This window comes from Triticum aestivum, chromosome 3D, assembly GCF_018294505.1.
Source record: "Triticum aestivum cultivar Chinese Spring chromosome 3D, IWGSC CS RefSeq v2.1, whole genome shotgun sequence".
Classification (NCBI taxonomy): domain Eukaryota; kingdom Viridiplantae; phylum Streptophyta; class Magnoliopsida; order Poales; family Poaceae; genus Triticum; species Triticum aestivum.
In genome coordinates this window covers 400,953,084-400,970,641 of record NC_057802.1, presented here as the reverse complement: position 1 = coordinate 400,970,641, position 17,558 = coordinate 400,953,084, and the positions used below count along the sequence as shown (strand labels likewise).

Below are 17,558 nucleotides of genomic sequence, written 5' to 3'. Positions count from 1 at the left end.
TACAGTGCCTTGAAGTGGTGTTTTGTTTTCTTTCGCTAACAGAGCTCACGAGATTTTCTGTTAAGTTTTGTGTTGTGAAGTTTTCAAGTTTTGGGTAAAGATTTGATGGATTATGGAACAAGGAGTGGCAAGAGCCTAAGCTTGTGGATGCCCAAGGCACCCCAAGGTAAATCTAATGGCACCAAAAAGCCAAAGCTTGGGGATGCCCCGGAAGGCATCCCCTCTTTCGTCTTCGTCCATCGGTAACTTTACTTGGAGCTATATTTTTATTCACCACATGATAAGTGTTTTGCTTGGAGCGTCTTGTATGATTTGAGTCTTTGATTTTAGTTTACCAAAGTCATCCTTGCTGTACACACCTTTTGAGAGAGACACACATGATTCAGAATTTATTAGAATACTCTATGTGCTTCACTTATATCTTTTAAGCTATATAGTTTTTGCTCTAGTGCTTCACTTATATCTTTTAGAGCACGGCGGTGGTTTGTTTTATAGAAAATATTGTTCTCTCATGCTTCACTTATATTATTTTGAGAGTCCTACAAAACAGCATGGTAATTTGCTTTAATTGTGCAATTAGTCCTAATGTGATAGGCATCCAAGATTAGTAAAAACTTTCTTATAAGTGCGTTGAATACTAAGAGAAGTTTGATGCTTGATAATTGTTTTAAAATATGAAGATGGTGATATTAGAGTCATGATAGTTGAGTGGTCATGAATTTGAGAAATACTTGTGTTAAAGTTTGTGATTCCCGTAGCATGCACGTATGGTGAACCGTTATGTGATGAAGTCGGAGCATGATTTATTTATTGATTGTCTTATGAGTGGCGGTCAGGGACGAGCGATGGTCTTTTCCTACCAATCTATCCCCCTAGGAGCATGCGCGTAATACTTTGTTTTGATAACTAATAGATTTTTGAACCAAGTATATGAGTTCTTTATGACTAATGTTGAGTCCATGGATTATATGCACTCTTACCCTTCCACCGTTGCTAGCCTCTCTAATACCGCGCACTTTTCGCCGGTATCATACACCCACCATATACCTTCCTCAAAACAGCCACCATACCTACCTATCATGGCATTTCCATAGCCATTCCGAGATATATTGCCATGCAACTTACCACCGTTCCGTTTACTATGACACGCTCCATCATTGTCATATTGCTTTGCATGATCATGTAGTTGACATCGTATTTGTGGCAAAGCCACCATTCATTATCTTGAGACATGTCACTCTTGATTCATTGCATATCCCGGTACACCGCCGGAGGTATTCATATAGAGTCATATTTTGTTTTAAGTATTGAGTTGTAATACTTGAGTTATAAGTAAATAAAAAAGTGAGGAAAGGATGATGGAGACTATGATTCCCCCACAAGTCGGGATGAGACTCCGGACTAAATAAAAAAAGAGGCCATAAAAAAAGAGAAAAGGCCCAACAAAAAAATGAGAGAAAAGAGAGAAGGGACAATGTTAGTATCCTTTTTTCACACTTGTGCTTCAAAGTAGCACCATGATCTTCATGATAGAGAGTCTCCTATGATATCACTTTTATATACTAGTGGGAATTTTTCATTATAGAACTTGGCTTGTATATTCCAATGATGGGCTTCCTCAAATTGCCCTAGGTCTTCATGAGCAAGCAAGTTGGATGCACACCCACTTAGTTTTCATTATTGAGCTTTCATACACTTATAGCTCTAGTGCATCTGTTGCATGGCAATCCCTACTCACTCACATTAATATCTATTAATGGGCATCTCCATAGCCCGTTGATATGTCTAGTTGATGTGAGACTATCTTCTCCTTTTTTGTCTTCTCCACAACCACCATTCTATTCCAACTATAGTGCTATATCCATGGCTCACGCTCATGTATTGCGTGAAGATTGAAAAAGTTTGAGAACACCAAAGTATGAAACAATTGCTTGGCTTGTCATCGGGGTTGTGCATGATTTAAATATTTTGTGTGGTGAAGATAGAGCATAGCCAGACTATATGATTTTGTAGGAATAACTTTCTTTGGCCATGTTATTTTGAGAAGACATGATTGCCTTATTAGTATACTTGAAGTATTATTACTTTTATGTCAATATTAAACTTTTATCTTGAATCTTTCGAATCTGAATATTCATACCACAAATAAGAGAATTACATGGATAAATATGTTAGGTAGCATTCCACATCAAAAATTCTGTTTTTATCATTTACCTACTCGAGGACAAGCAGGAATTAAGCTTAGGGATGTTGGTACGTCTCCAACGTATCTATAATTTTTTATTGTTCCATGCTATTATATTATCTGTTTTGGATGTTTATGGGCTTTATTATACACTTTTATATTTTTTTGGGACTAACCTATTAACCGGAGGCCCAGCCCAAATTGATGTTTTCTTGCCTATTTAAGTGTTTCGAAGAAAAGGAATATCAAACGGAGTCCAAACGGAATCAAACCTTCGGGAGAGTTATTTTTGGAACAGAAGCAATCCAGGAGACTTTGAGTAGACGTCAGGGAAGCTTCGAGGTGGCCACGAGGCAGGGAGGCGCACCTGCCCCCTGGGCGCGCCCCCACCCTCGTGGGCCCCTCGTGGCTCCCCTGACTGACTTCTTTCGCCTATATATGTCCATATACCCTAAAAACATCGGGGAACAGAATAGATCGGGAGTTCCACCGCGGCAAGCCTCTGTAACCACCAAAAACCAATCAGCACCCTGCTCCGGCACCCTGCCGGAGGGGGGGATCCCTCACCAGTGGCCATCTTCATCATCCCGGCGCTCTCCATGACGAGGAGGGAGTAGTTCACCCTCGGGGCTGAGGGTATGTACCAGTAGCTATGTGTTTGATCTCTCTCTCTCTCTCTCGTGTTCTTGAGGTGGTACGATCTTGATGTATCGCGAGCTTTGCTATAATAGTTGGATCTTATGATGTTTCTCCCCGTCTACTCTCTTGCAATGGATTGAATTTTCCCTTTAAAGTTATCTTATCGGATTGAGTCTTTAAGGATTTGAGAACACTTGATGTATGTCTTGCATGTGCTTATCTGTGGTGACAATGGGATATTCACGTGATCTACTTGATGTATGTTTTGGTGATCAACTTGCAGGTTCCGTTTGTGAACTTATGCATAGGGGTTGGCACACGTTTTCGTCTTGACTCTCCGGTAGAAACTTTGGGGCACTCTTTGAAGTTCTATGTGTTGGTTGGATAGATGAATCTGAGATTGTTTGATGCATATCGTATAATCATACCCACGGATACTTGAGGTGACATTGGAGTATCTAGGTGACATTAGGGTTTTGGTTGATTTGTATCTTAAGGTGTTATTCTAGTACGAACTCTATGATAGATTGAACGAAAAGAATAGCTTCGTGTTAGTTTACTACGGACTCTTGAATAGATCGATCCGAAAGAATAACTTTGAGGTGGTTTCATACCCTACAATAATCTCTTCATTTGTTCTCCGCTATTAGTGACTTTGGAGTGACTCTTTGTTGCATGTTGAGGGGTATTTATATGATCCAATTATGTTATTATTGTTGAGAGAACTTACACTAGTGAAAGTATGAACCCTAGGCCTTGTTTCAACGCATTGCAATACCGTTTACGCTCACTTTTATCATTAGTTACCTTGCTGTTTTTATATTTTCAGATATAAAAACCTATATGTACCATCCATATTGCACTTGTATCACCATCTCTTCCCCGAACTAGTGCACCTATACAATTTACCATTGTATTGGGTGTGTTGGGGACACAAGAGACTCTTTGTTAATTGGTTGCAGGGTTGTTTGAGAGAGACCATCTTCATCCTATACCTCCCACGGATTTATAAACCTTAGGTCATCCACTTGAGAGAAATTTGCTACTATCCTACAAACCTCTGCACTTGGAGGCCCCACAACGTCTACAAGAAGAAGGTTGCGTAGTAGACATCATAGTTCTCCCCCCTCTATGAGACCGTAAGACCCCGGTGGAATCGAAGGCCCGCTTACTAATAGGCAAGAGGGGACCCTTTCTCGCCCAGCCCTACCTACATCAGTGAAGCTGGAACCGAGGAAGACAATGTTCAACACACATGAGACAAAATGAAGGTATGGGACGGCCAGTTCACCACGGAAAGGGATGCTAGTCGGCTTTGGCGAAGTTGTAGGCCCCAATAGATCATATCTCAAGAGTGATTCCTCACCTATCCTGCCAGGGGCCAAGTCGAAGGCTCGAGTATATATTCCCTATGCTCATGTGAACGGCCGGCCCATAGATCTAAAAGGATCCATAAAAAGACCGGAAAGTATGTTTGTCAACGAAAAAAAACTCGTTCATGAGACCTCGAATTCCCACGTCCATCCTGCATTATGCCAGCAGGTCCCACCCCCAATTTCTTGAGTCACCCTTATCTAAAAAAAGGACGGAGTCTATCTAGATCATAGGATCACTGTATTCAGAGGTCAATTCTCTTTCTTTGACCTCCTACCATTCACGACATCCCTTGCTTCTCGCAAGAATGGCTCCTCGGTGGAGGAGTAGAAGCGCTGGTCCCCTTCGGTCAAGTGATTGTGCGTGCTCTTACCTACCGTAGGACCTCCGTCCCCGAAGCGAAGAAGGAGGAGTTGGAACAACAGGTTGTCCTCTCTTGGCCCAGTAGTTCCGCAACTATTACCGTGGTTGTTGCCAACGGGGATCCCCCATTCCGAAAGGTAACGGGACCAGCCCTTATGTCCAAAGTTGTATGCCACTGCTGTGGTGCCGATAGATTCACTACTGAAGCCCCGTTATCGGACATTGCAGGCTTAGCATCTATTTTTCGTATATCGCTCCACCACACCAAGAAGAGGTATGTGTACATAACAGCAGCCCACAAGGCCTTGTTGAGGATGATCTCCTGTGTGAAATTCGAGAAATTCCATTCCATTTATACGAGAAGTGACGATCCCTTTTTTTAGAATAAAAGGGGGTTTGAGGGTGTCCCAGTCGGTTCCCATGGCCACAAAAAGCTAGCGGTTCGACTCTTGCTTGAGTTTGATAGGTGAGATATTTATTTAAGGAGGTACGTTCTATTTCTTTTCCTTTGTTTTATTTTGGCTGGATGGTGTACTAGCTTGGTTTGGCTGGCACTATTGGGTATCGTGGGCGTCTCATCCCTTGGAGGTTAGGGGATTGAAAACACATTGAATAGAGATCCGAATCGAATACAAAAGATCGGAAATGTCCGTTCGTTCTTCTCCACGTGATGACGAAGTGCCCGGTCTCAAATGTAAGTGCTTTCTGGCTAATATAGATAGCCGCCTAAAAAGCACATAGGAAAATCAAAGAAATGGATATTTAGAGCCACTTTAGAGCTCTGGCACCACTCCGTTCGACCTATTAGCTCCCCAATGCTTAACCGGACGGACTGATTCTATAGTTCTGTTTTAGTAGAAACTTGATTGATTCGTTCCTGTATAAACAGCTAAAGGAAAGGCTTCTGATCACACACTTGTTGTTTGGGGACCGCCCACATTCATTCATTTCATTCATTCGTTGTTCTGTTGTGGATTCGAACCACTAGCACAAATTCGATTTCGAGTCAAAGGGTGCTTTTTTGGGATTTCCAGTCCTTTTACCTTTCAGAACCTCTCTTTCTAAGTTATGTTTTTTTATTGTTGTCAATTTCCATTCGTTTAGTACGAGATCGCTTCACACCTCGCGGTGCTTACACCTCTCGCCTATCGAAGTTCTGTTCAAAGACCTCGTACGAGAACTTGTATAGAGAAGGATTTCCCACGGCACAGCAGTTCTTCCATACCAACTTAGCTGCCCGGCGCTGCTCTTGGCATAACAACCGGTACACCACAGGTTGACCCAGCCAGTCCTCTCGTACTAGGGCTGGCTCCTCGCAGTTCTCCCTTTAACACCAACGGTAGATAGGAACCGAACTGTCTCACGACGTTCTAAACCCAACTCACGTACCACTTTCATCGGCGAACAACCGAACCCTTGGGACCTTCTTGAACCCCAGGATGTGATGAGTCGACATCGAGGTGCCAAACGACTCCGTCGATAAGAGCTCTTGGGAGTCATCGGCCTGTTATCACTGGCGTACCTTTGATCCGTTGAGCGAGAGCCCATCCACACGGGACTCCCGGATCACTATGGCCGACTTTCGTCTCTGTTCGACCAGTCGGTCTCACAGTCAGGTAGGCTTATACACATTCATTTACAGGAAAGAGATAGTCTTTCCCATCACTCCAATCTTTACTTACCTACCTTGGCTTAACTCATTAACTCCCACGACAGGGTTCTCTATAACTCCTTATTCTGGCCTTCATTCTTCTCTTATTTCTACTCTCCCACGAAGGCCTGTCCCTGTCAACTAGAAAGGTAGTAAGCAAGTACTGAAACAGAACAAAAATCCATTTGCTTAACATATGCCTACGTTACAAACATTAAGGGAAAGGTAAGGTTGATTCATTTGCTTTTTCATTCATATGAATGCATAGGAACTTAGCTTAGAAAGAGGAGCTTGATCGGTAGCTTCGGCCTCCCAGACCCAAATTAAGTTACCAACACGGAATAACATTTTAAACCTGACTTCCTGTTTGTCATTGGAAAGAACGGAAGAGCATTGTATTCCTCCTAGGAAATAATATAACATGTCAAAATAAGAACGGAGAAGATTCGTTGATACGAAGCTGGTTCATTTTACAAGCGATCCCCTATTCTGCATCCCGAAGATCATACGGCCCAGAGCCAGAGCGATCATTACAGATATATAGGGACAACAAGAATCAGTAAATACCGGGGATACCTTACTAAGCATTTCCTAGATCTTGAGTTAGGCGTAGCTACTTCCTCCCCCCATGTTCTCCTGATGCCCCATCCTTCCGCTGAAGCTAAACCATTATCAGTTGATGGCGAGCATAGTAGAGGCGGCTTTATCATAAAAAAAGCAACCGGCTTTCAAGTAAAAAATAACTTATAGAAGCACTTGAGCGTGGTTTCGGCCTATAGCCGGAGGGAATGTTTTTCAAAATCGACCTTGGGCATTCGTAGAGGGGAAAGACGGCCATGCGATAAGCGAGGGAGAGGTTTGTCTTCCCAAAGTAGCCATTCAAGGAGACAAGTTCTACCATTGTACCTTGACCTATGGAACTGGAGAAGCTCCTTTATTTCTATAGTTCTTGTTGAACCTTTTCTAAAGTCAACAATTTCTGCAATCAGGGAGGAGGCATCGCCTTACTTGCTATACCTTAAACCTCATCAAGAAAGTAAGCCCAGCGAAACCGCAATCCCAATCAAATAAAAGATCAGATGGGCTGATCCCTGAGATCGATCGCTGTTGATTTTCTAGTTTTTTAGCTGACTCGGGACCTTCCATAGAAAAACGAGTACGAGCAACGGTCGGGTCTGCTGCCCCTTCCTTCTCAGCGTACAGCTGCAGATTGGATAAATGCTTTATCTTCGAATGTATGCTACAAGAAATTGGCTGAACCGATCTACAGGGAATGCAATAGCGAAAAGAATTCCACTCTATCTCATATTTTTGTATCCTTTTCAAGGGCCAACCCTGGGCCAAGGTGAGTGCATCCGTATGGGCCTATTGCTCTTGACCTCTTCAGTTGTGCAGGCACAAATATGAACAGGTCTAAGTTTGTTCTTGACGATCCCCACAAGCTTCTCTTATCTACTTGAATGCAAATCAGAAAAGAGGAAGTCGCAATGCATTTTATTTTTAGAAAGAATAAAAGACACGTGGATGGTATCGATCAAGAGACATGGCTAAAGGATGGAAGTGAATTAGAATCAGACGGTCATCGAACGAATTCCCAATAAATGGAAGATCTACGTGCAATGAATTTCGTATAAAAAGTAAAGTAGGCGATTTCACCGAGAGGCCTATTGAACTAGCTCCCATGCATGGATCTGCATTGTGTGCTTTCGTTGGGGCGAGAGTGAAAAAGAAATGTACCAAGAGTTCCGTATGGATTACGTTTGCCTTTCCAAAGAAATGAGATAAGGAGCAGTAAGGCCTCACAGAGCGTCAACACCGAGACATTGTAGAGCAACGTCTTGCAACTATGTACAAAGCCTCCATTCCCCTGGGTGTCGTGTTTGAAAGCACAGTCTTTGTCATAAACCGATTACCCTCCGCTCCAAATGGCTCTACCAAGGATCCCACAAAGTTCCCGAAACCAAGTTTCTCAAAAAAAGGCCTGGTATCCATCTACTCACAATAATTTGAATGTAGAACTGAAGAAGCACAATTTCCTTCTTCGAGAGGAATCCAACCAAAGAGAAGCGAGCATCATAATAGCTTGATAAAAAGATATTTAGTATAAGAGGACGTTCGCGTCCATTATCACGCCTCTGACTGCTGAGGACGAGGTTCGGGTTAATGATATTGTGAAAGGTGTCATTAAACCGGGTCTGCCTTTGTTAGTTACGAGGTATATGCCATGGATCTCATCTTTTCCCCTTAAACAAGGGATAACGTGGGTTCCGACCTGGAATCTGGACCCCCAATTAGAGTGTGTTTAAAGAGATTGGAGGAACTCTTCCTCGGTCTCCGTATCCAAAGATGCTGGTAATTAGAGCTTTAAGTGTTCAGTTCTACTCTCCGTTTTATTCATAGTAAGGGAGAGCAGTTCAGTCCACTTGCTCTTTGGCCGCATCAGTTGAGGTTTGCTCTGTTCAGTTCAGTTAAAAAAGAGATGGTATCTTGCTTGTTTCAATTATCCGGGCTCGCCATCAATAGATATTGGTTTCTCTTCCGCTTTGGCCCAATTGACCCACTTATCTTACAAAGGGAGAAGCCACTAACAAATACTTATAGAGGGATTGTACCAACCTTAGCTAGGGAGATAAAGGACCTGCTCAATGTAAAAAAAGGATCTGGAAAAGAAGATAGGAATGGGGCACCAAGGAAGGATTGTAGGTTGGGATGCCCTTAGATCCGTTCTCAATAGCTCGTGATAAGGCAAGAAAGCGAGTAGATACCCTACCCTCGCATTAAAGCATCGATCTAGTCCTCTATTAGATATGAATTTCCCGTTGGAAATCGAGGTACATACTCAAAAAATCCCTGGTTTTTGCCTTCGGTTAGCAACTCGTCTAAGTTTAAGATCGTATTCCATCTTTGTAAGGACATAGAAAGGGGTTTCGGTAGTGACTGTCCTATCAATAGACCGAATGGTCATCGGTTGCCCTCACGGCCTAACGCCATTTTTGAGCTCCATCACATGCTTAAGAAGGACTTGCCGCGGAGCCAAGGCCTATTTATGAGCCAGACCTAGAAGATCATTGCTTTCATGCTGGTCATTCTAATCACAATGAGAACTTCTCCCAAAGAGGGTTCTTATTTCATTTCAGTAAGTAGTCAATTGAATCGGTTTCTAACCTAAGGAATGTGTTATTATAACCAAATATATCACCAAGAGCCGATCTCTTTTTCATTAAGTATCATTAACAGACCGCTTGCTTACGAGCTTGGTAGCCGCCTTGGAGCCGAGGCAGACGGAGGAACCTCTCGAACCTGGAATCCACTTTCCACTTGTCCTCCATATGCTCGGGTCTGCTGTTTGACTAGTATCTAATGCTATTTCTTACTTCGACCAGACGGGCACTTCCGCATTACGCAGTGAGATCGCCTACTCCTCTCGAGGTTGGCATTTTTGAGTTCATATTTCATAGGTCACCATAAAAATTCCTACCTTTCAAATTAGCATATTTTTAGGAACATATCGAACTTTCATCCCGCATTATCTATGCAAAATTTTATCATTGTTTAACTACTTCCTCAAACCATTCAATGCGCTATCTCCATCCTCTCATTCATCTCTATACCAGAACAATTAATTAGGCCCAGCCCTTCTATCATCGGCCTTGTTGAACTAATTACTTTTGTCTTTGTGCCACCTCAAAGAAGACATTTGATCATGGGCTTTTTTTGTGACGAGGCTAGTTTGAACTATGCTTTTTCTCCTTTCTACATCCCTCTTGACACAAGTTTCGCACATCCAGTTCTCTTATTAGAAACTCCCTATAGATATACTTCTTACTGACTGATTATGGCTTCCCTGACTAGAGAAGGAAATGTCGGGAGGAAATAGAGATGATAGGACCACCTGAATGCTGGAGATGAGTGCTCGTCGTATTCCCTCGAGGAAAGCGGAGGCCCTCGCGGAAAGATCAAAGAAATGAAAAGCACAGCCGCCTCTACCTAGAGCAAAGAAGCTTTGCCAGTCTTATCACCGGATTCACCATAATCAGCTTTAAGGTCCTGACTCTCAAATCGGATATCTCTTTCGTTCACAAGAATTGCATATTATGTATGATTGGTGATTTGAAATTCTTTCTATTTACTATTTTGATGGCATTCATGAGCGAGTAAATCAAAGAAAAGAAAGCAAAGCATTCACTCCTAAACTAAAGAACTAATCTACTGAGCCAGCCTCCCGTTATGTGCCAATGCTTGAACAGGACCGTTGACCTTTACCAAGCCAGTTTCCTATAGTTGACCAATACAGTTCGACCGATTGAGACAGCAGGGCGGATGTGACCGACGGATTTGAAGAAGGAACTCATTTTTTACTGATTCAGACCATTTACCAGAAGAGCGGTATGGTTCAGAAGAGGTACTCATAATACAGATATCGTTTAATGAATTGCCCGATCGATTACCAATTCAGTAAGCCTACCTATACCTCCTCAGGTTCTAGCCTACCTGCTCAACCCGCGGACCCAGTACAGCAGCCCTTGATCCCTGGTCCTGATCCACTAACTCCAGCACCTTCTACTTCCACTTATCCGACAGCATCAGCCCCCATTTCATCAACTCAATCCACTCATCCTACGATTACTCGCACACGGGATAATACTCGCAAGCCTCACGCCTTTCCCGATCACGTTGTCAACATGGCTACCTTTCATCCTTGGCCTCTTGAGTCCTCACCAACTGAGCCCACGTGTTTCTCTATGGCTAATAAATGTTCCATTTGGCGTTCAGTTATTTGCATAAAGTTAATGCTTGCAGAAAAGTGTTGATTATAAATAAGTATATGAACAATTTACTATACAAGCAAATCTTTGCTTGTTGTCATCGCAAGCAAGTAGGTAACGCAGATTTCAATTTGCAGTCAATATAATAAATGTACGAGGCAAAGATATAGGAGGTATGAAACAAACATAATGTCAATACATGTCAATCACACTCAAGGATAGATAATTTAGCGTTCCATCACAACATAAACTAAAAACAAATGAAGAATCCCGCTAATAAATAAGTAAAAATGACGCTCGTCAAGCACAGTTTGCTGCGATCGTGCCAGCGGCATCACCGATTGGTTGCGCGGATGTGGTCACAACAGGCGGTAAAAACCTTATTATAGCCGTTAGAGTAGTGGTTTAATACATGTATGTCCACATTATACATCGGTCAAAAATAATTAGACATTCGAGATATGTCTGCAAGATGGCATACCTTATTTTGCATTCTGTTCCGTCTAGAACATAAGATGAAACATATGGCATGTTAATAAAAATGTGTTAAAAAAAGTAACCAGTGGAAAAGCATAACAAAGTAAGTAAGTTTATGTGTGAAAAAACATACATACCGTGGAGGATCTCCTTCCAAGCTTGCAGCTGGAGCGACCAGCTGAGATGTTGGTATGGGGAGCCACGGAGGATGCTCTTTGACCGATAGCTACATAAACGCATATTACATCTTTCCCTTTCTTTTTTTCTGCTAGCGAGCATACCTCGCGTGTCATGAGCCGGGATTGAATCAGCGCTTTCCGGATTTTCGTCCGGATAGATACCTATCTGATCGCGACTTTGATTTTGCAGTTCCAGAAGAGAGGCAACCTCTATCTCTTTCTCTACATCTGCGGGCCGGTAGGCCGGCCAACTAACTCTTCAAATGAAGCCCTTTATCTTTCTAACGAAAAAGAGAATGATGATGATGGCTACCATTCATTCCTCCTCTTGATTTTCATTTTGTTGTAGTTCGGGTGGGATCTTATCAAGCTCATCCTGAAAATGAAGCTTGATAAGATCAAATATAACTCTTCTTTTCCCTTTAGTGTCATCCGTCTGATTGATGAAATCAATTAACCCAGCGTATGTTGAATGAAAGTTCACCGAGATCTCTCGGATACACTTGTTTTTGACAACATCAGCATCTCCGACGTAGGCACATAATTGATCATAGAGCGGAGAAGTGGAATCATTCCTTTTGAAATTCTCGAATTGCTCGTCAATTCGAAAATCCTTTATGGATTTGGCATATCGCCTAATATCTTCCTGATCCTGAGCCGGTCGGTTCAAGTCACTAGTTAAAGGAGGTACATCGCTCCCACCCCTTTGGTTAACGCTCTCACTATCACTATCAGATGATAGGATTAGATGAATGTGTGGGGCTTTGCATGTTTCCTGCCCCGAACGGGAAGGACTTTCAAGCCCCCCTGTGCCCACGGTCCCACATCGCTCCTGCCCCCAGAGGGCCGGTACCATTTCTTCAATCAGCGTGCCCCCATATATCAAAACATATTGTAAAAGTGACAGAATCACTTCAAGTAGTGCTTGCCTAACCTGATCTGTAACGATCAAAGAGGGATCTACTACTAAAGCAGCTATCACAATGATAACTATAAAAAGTCCCCCCCCCCATTGATAAAAGCAAGAATCTGATGATAGATCAAGTCTTACCGAAATTGATTTCCTTTTCGTGCCATATGTCGCTTAGACTTTAATTTTTTCCCTTTCTGCCCTTTCCTCTATTTGTTGGATAGCCTCCTCGTTCTATTAGAATTCTAAACCCATTGTCGTCCACAGTTTCCTTGTCGACGCGAAGGGGCCAGCAGCCCCCAAACCAAAGTCTGAGATCAGAAGTCATACCGCGGTTGTGGCTTGAAGGCCGCATGCAAGTTCTTCAATATTTAGAGAGTATGTGTTAGTACGAGATCGCGCTATCAACTTATTTCATCTTTCTCGATGATTAGGACAAAATTGTATCCCTTAGAAACCGTACATGCACCTTTGTTTGGATGCCGATCGAACATTGTTACAATACGAAATACTTGAAGGCCACATGCAATTGACTCACCTACATTTTATGCTCCCACCCTTTTGTAGACTCCGCCATCCAGGGAAGATATGGCTTAAACTATCTTTTTCATTCTGTTTTCTTTTTATATGCAATTTTTGGTTAACTCCAAATTGGTTCGTTCCATAGAGATAATACTTGGAAAAGGAAGCTCTGCTAAAAGAAAAATCGCGAATAAGTTCAAACATCAAAGGTACTTGTCTACATCTACCTACCCGAAGCTACTAAAACATCATCAAGACTTGAAAGCGAGGAGATACCAAGCAATGTGACATGTCGATACACACAAGAAAGCTCCATCCATCCCTCGAACTGAGTTAGGTGACACCTTTTTTACTATTTCGATGTAGTGAGATTGCGATTGAACAAACAAGAGGGTCTGGGAAAGTCTGTTGTGGCTTGTTCGAATAGCAACCTATACTATCATTCTGTTCTTAAAATAAAGTTACCATCGACGCCCCAATGTCTATCGAAGCCTTGAATAACCCGAAGCATTGGCAAGATTCACCCTAAGAATAAATAAGAAGATTCCTCGTATCTTCGGTGGATAGACATGGTGCAAACCACCCCTATTGCTGTTGACTTCTCCGCCCGAGGTAACATAATGTAATGCCCGAGAACCCACCTGTCCGCCTTAAGCTCAGAATAATGCAGAAGCAAAGGACGAGCCTATCGATGAGGATGAACACCATACTTGTTTCCTCTGGCTGACTGGCACTTGAGCCTTCTTCTTCTATTAGCTTCTTTTTATCGAAAGAAGCCTCTAATGGCGCCTTAGCCTATGTTGAGACTGGCCTGCCTACGTGGAATCTAAAAAAACAATGAAATCCATTTACACAAGCTGGACCATTGCCTTCGGCAACGCCCTAATTCCTTTCCTATCTTTCTTCTTTTTCTCAAGGACCTATAAGAAGAAGCAAATCCCTTTCTTGAGTGGCCGAGGAAGAGGCGGCACTGAACAGAAAAAGATCCCCCTCTACCTATCCTTGGGGTTGTGCGCATTCTTAAACTTGAGCTGGGTAGGACTCAGGAGAAGGGTGCCTCGGGAGATAAGTAGTTCCTCACCTAAAGCCCTCGTAGAGTCTAAGTAGTGGACCAGAAATATGACATCCTTCCCGCTGTACTAGATTTTATCTGGTTAAAGCTAGGTGTGCACATTATATTCATTATAGAAGATATAGAAGATACTGCCATGCCAACTGTTTCTTATTGGTAAGCTTGCTTTTCGTGAATGTCTCTAAAGAGTGATGGTGAGTCAAGTAGCATGAATTTTCTATCCAAGGGGTCGCTAATGCGTTATTTGTATAGGATCTCGGTTATTATTGTCAGCTAGATCTACATAATATGCTTCACGCGGAGCCCTTACTTGGTTCGATTGGCATTTTTCTTATCATCCATCCACATGGGGAGAAAGGCCAAGGGCCTAGTGGAGTGATAAAATGAACTATCCAAATTAAGCTAATCCCGTGTCCAAGTTCAAACCCCACATAGGCACTCTTCTTGATCCCCCACCATCACTTGAACCGAAGAATCAACCCGTTTCTTTGCCAATGGGTTTCTGCACAGAGAGCTAGATTAGGGATCGGATGTGCACCTTTCACTAGATTAAGGTACAAAATCCCTTACTAGGTTTGGTAAGTATGTTATGAAGGTGAGAAGTCATCAAACTTCTCGGTAGTGAAATGGATTAAGGTAAATGTGCTAGCTTTCCTCCTGCTGGTTGATGAAAACGGACCTATCCCATATCTCAAAATGGCCCCGTACACTCCAATGGGAAGTAAAGAAAAGGGTGCAGAAAAGAAGGATCCCCAAATCAGAGGGTATATAAACTTTGTTTGATTAAGGGAATTAGAGAATAGAGAGCAATGGGATAGGAAAAGCTCACGGGAATGCAGGTACTGTTTCCCTAGAAAATGAAAAGGGAACTTCACCTCTTCCTACTAATAAGATAAGGCAATCCAATCCTAATTCAAGATCATGTTGTCTCAACATAGCAATGCGTGTTATGGCAACCTGATTGTGATAACAACATCAAAGCCAAGAAATCAAGGTGGAAGTAGTGGAATGCAAAGTGTTCTCCAAGATTTGATCGAAGAAACTCTTTTGTTTTCTCATTCCCCTTAACAAACTGCAAAAAAACATGGAATTGGAACAAAAAAGTGTGTATGTCTCCCTTTTATTACTCGAATGCCGTTGCACTAGGAAACCTGTGCTGTCGTTTCCTCGCTTGCAAGCCATTTTGGAGCTCTAGAGTACTTACTATTGACAATTGATGACGGAACGAACTCTTCGACCCGATCCACCAACTCTTCCTTTTGGGGATGTGAGAGACGCAAGCTCGGAGCGCCTCGGCTACTGAAAGGGGTGGTAGACCCGCGCCTTCCTTCCATCAGCTGATAATGATTCCTGAATTCTTTCACTAGTTTGTTCTGAAATTCTTGACCAGAGGGGCTTTCCATGCAGAGTTGGCTTATGCTCTTCTATCTCTGTTTCGTTTTCAACTTCTTTTATACGAAAGAAAAGCCTATTGGATTGGCTAGACAGTCGTGTAAAAAGCTTCTATTTTCTCTTCTTGGTTCACACGGATTAACGGATGGTTCCCGCGCTTAGCCGGCGTGGAAGTTTTTGAAAAGTTTCCTATGTTATACTATTCCATTCTCGATGATGAATCAATTTGATAGATCAAATATTGTTATTCCAAATATTGATCCGATTCAGTATCATCAGAATGACAAAAGCTGACATAGTTACTAGTGGTTCGAGGAGAAATCCTTTCAATCACCAACGCCCTTTTCTACTAAAACTGCTATTCGTGATACCGGTCAAATTGACTATTCTCATCAACTTTGAGTCTCTTCCCTCTCGTATGACTGTCAAAGTGGAGTTCCTTCTCTATAAGAAGAGCTGGTCTAGAGTGTGATTCGGATCAAAACAAATGGATGAGCCTCGTTTTGCTGAAGCAAGTGTACGCTGCACTAAGGAGTCGAGTCGACTTATCCAAACTTTCCTACCAAGTTCGAGCTCTTGCTCGCTCTATTTCGTGAGCTGAGCTATTTATACCGATATATACTATTGAGTGAGATGGAGAAAGACAATGGTGGTATTCCATAGGGAGATCCTGTGTTGGATGATAAAGAGGGTTTGCCTTTCGAGAAAGAGGTTTGGCTATCTCCATCTCCATGTTATAGGACGTATCAAATATATCTATCGATCTATACCATATGGCGAGCCAACTAACCCCCACTCCAATCCAATACTTGCTAGCGCAGGGAATCGATCATCTGTGGATGTTCAGCCAAAGACTCTAGCCCCGGATTCCGATAACTTCTACGATTCTCTCATTATTCAGCGTCCAGATGGAAGGGATGTTTGTTATTCACTTCGGTCAGAAGAGGAATTGACACTCAAGAGCACGCGTTTTATGTTAGCATTCCTATTTGAGAGTGCCCCTCCCTCCTATTTGGTTGGAAGTTTCCTGCTCAAGTTGAGAAAGCAAGGGCTGACCAGACAGCTGCTCACCCTTGCGCTTCAACGGCAGTATTGTCTCCATCTTTCGCCCACCCAGGGGTTAGGGTTATCTTTTGAAAGAATCTCTTGTATCAGCAGATACGAGAATCGGTCACCTCTAGCAGTAACAAGAATGGAACCATAGGCTCCTATGCTGGGAGCATTTTGGGGTATGGTCTAACCACCTCAACTCCCCATTTCTGGCATGCTATAGTTCTTTTAGTCTCTCGACGACGGGAATGGGAGATGACCGGTAAGCCAGATGCTTCGCGAACCACCAGTACATTTCGTTGCACTTAAATCACCCTTGTAAAGAGGCGCACTCCGATACCATTGATGTCCAATAGCTTTGATAGTAATGGATGGATCTACTAATACCTCGTCCATTGAGTATAACAGAGCAAACGATGGTATAGCAATGAACAAAAGAATGACACATGGAAATATGGTCTGAATAATTTCGATAGTAGTTCCATAAACAATCAAAGCATGAACCAACATCCGTGATACGAAAACCAAAATAAGAATGAGGAAGAAAAAGATATCGTGATGTAAGTCAATGATTCCTTGCATCATAGGTGTTGCTGCGTCTTGAGATCCTAATTGCCATGGTTCCGCAGCATCACAAAGAGTGATTGTGAGGAATCGACATGATAATGAACGAAGAATCATTGGAATTTCCCATCTTTTTCAGCTCTGCCCCCGAAAAAAGAAAGGAAAGGAGACTGATCTTGACGTCGGCGTTGGTTTTTCCAACGAAAAACAAGAACATTCTTTCACGAACTTCCATGACAAAATGCTAGTTGCCTCGTAACGCATACACTGGAGCGTTTGTCCCATCGAAGAAGACTACTTACTATACGCGTTTTCTGAAGAGCAACAACGGAAAAACATAGGTGAACCTGGATACCATACTATTAAAGAGAAAGAAACAGACTAATAAGAAACCAAGGACCTCGTGAGTACTAC

At 42.6% G+C, this 17,558-nt stretch overlaps 1 protein-coding gene across 1 annotated transcript in view; it reads right to left on the bottom strand.

Annotated features, from left to right (window-relative positions):
- The window catches only part of LOC123074751 (cytochrome c oxidase subunit 2-like), an 80,335-nt gene extending 63,042 nt beyond the window's left edge, over positions 1-17,293 (bottom strand). Inside the window, exon 1 of the mRNA XM_044497510.1 lies at positions 16,913-17,293. Coding sequence (XP_044353445.1) covers positions 16,913-17,261 — 349 coding nt within the window. The 5' untranslated portion in view covers positions 17,262-17,293. The remainder of the gene's footprint in view (positions 1-16,912) is intronic.
- Positions 17,294-17,558: the final 265 nt, after the last annotated feature.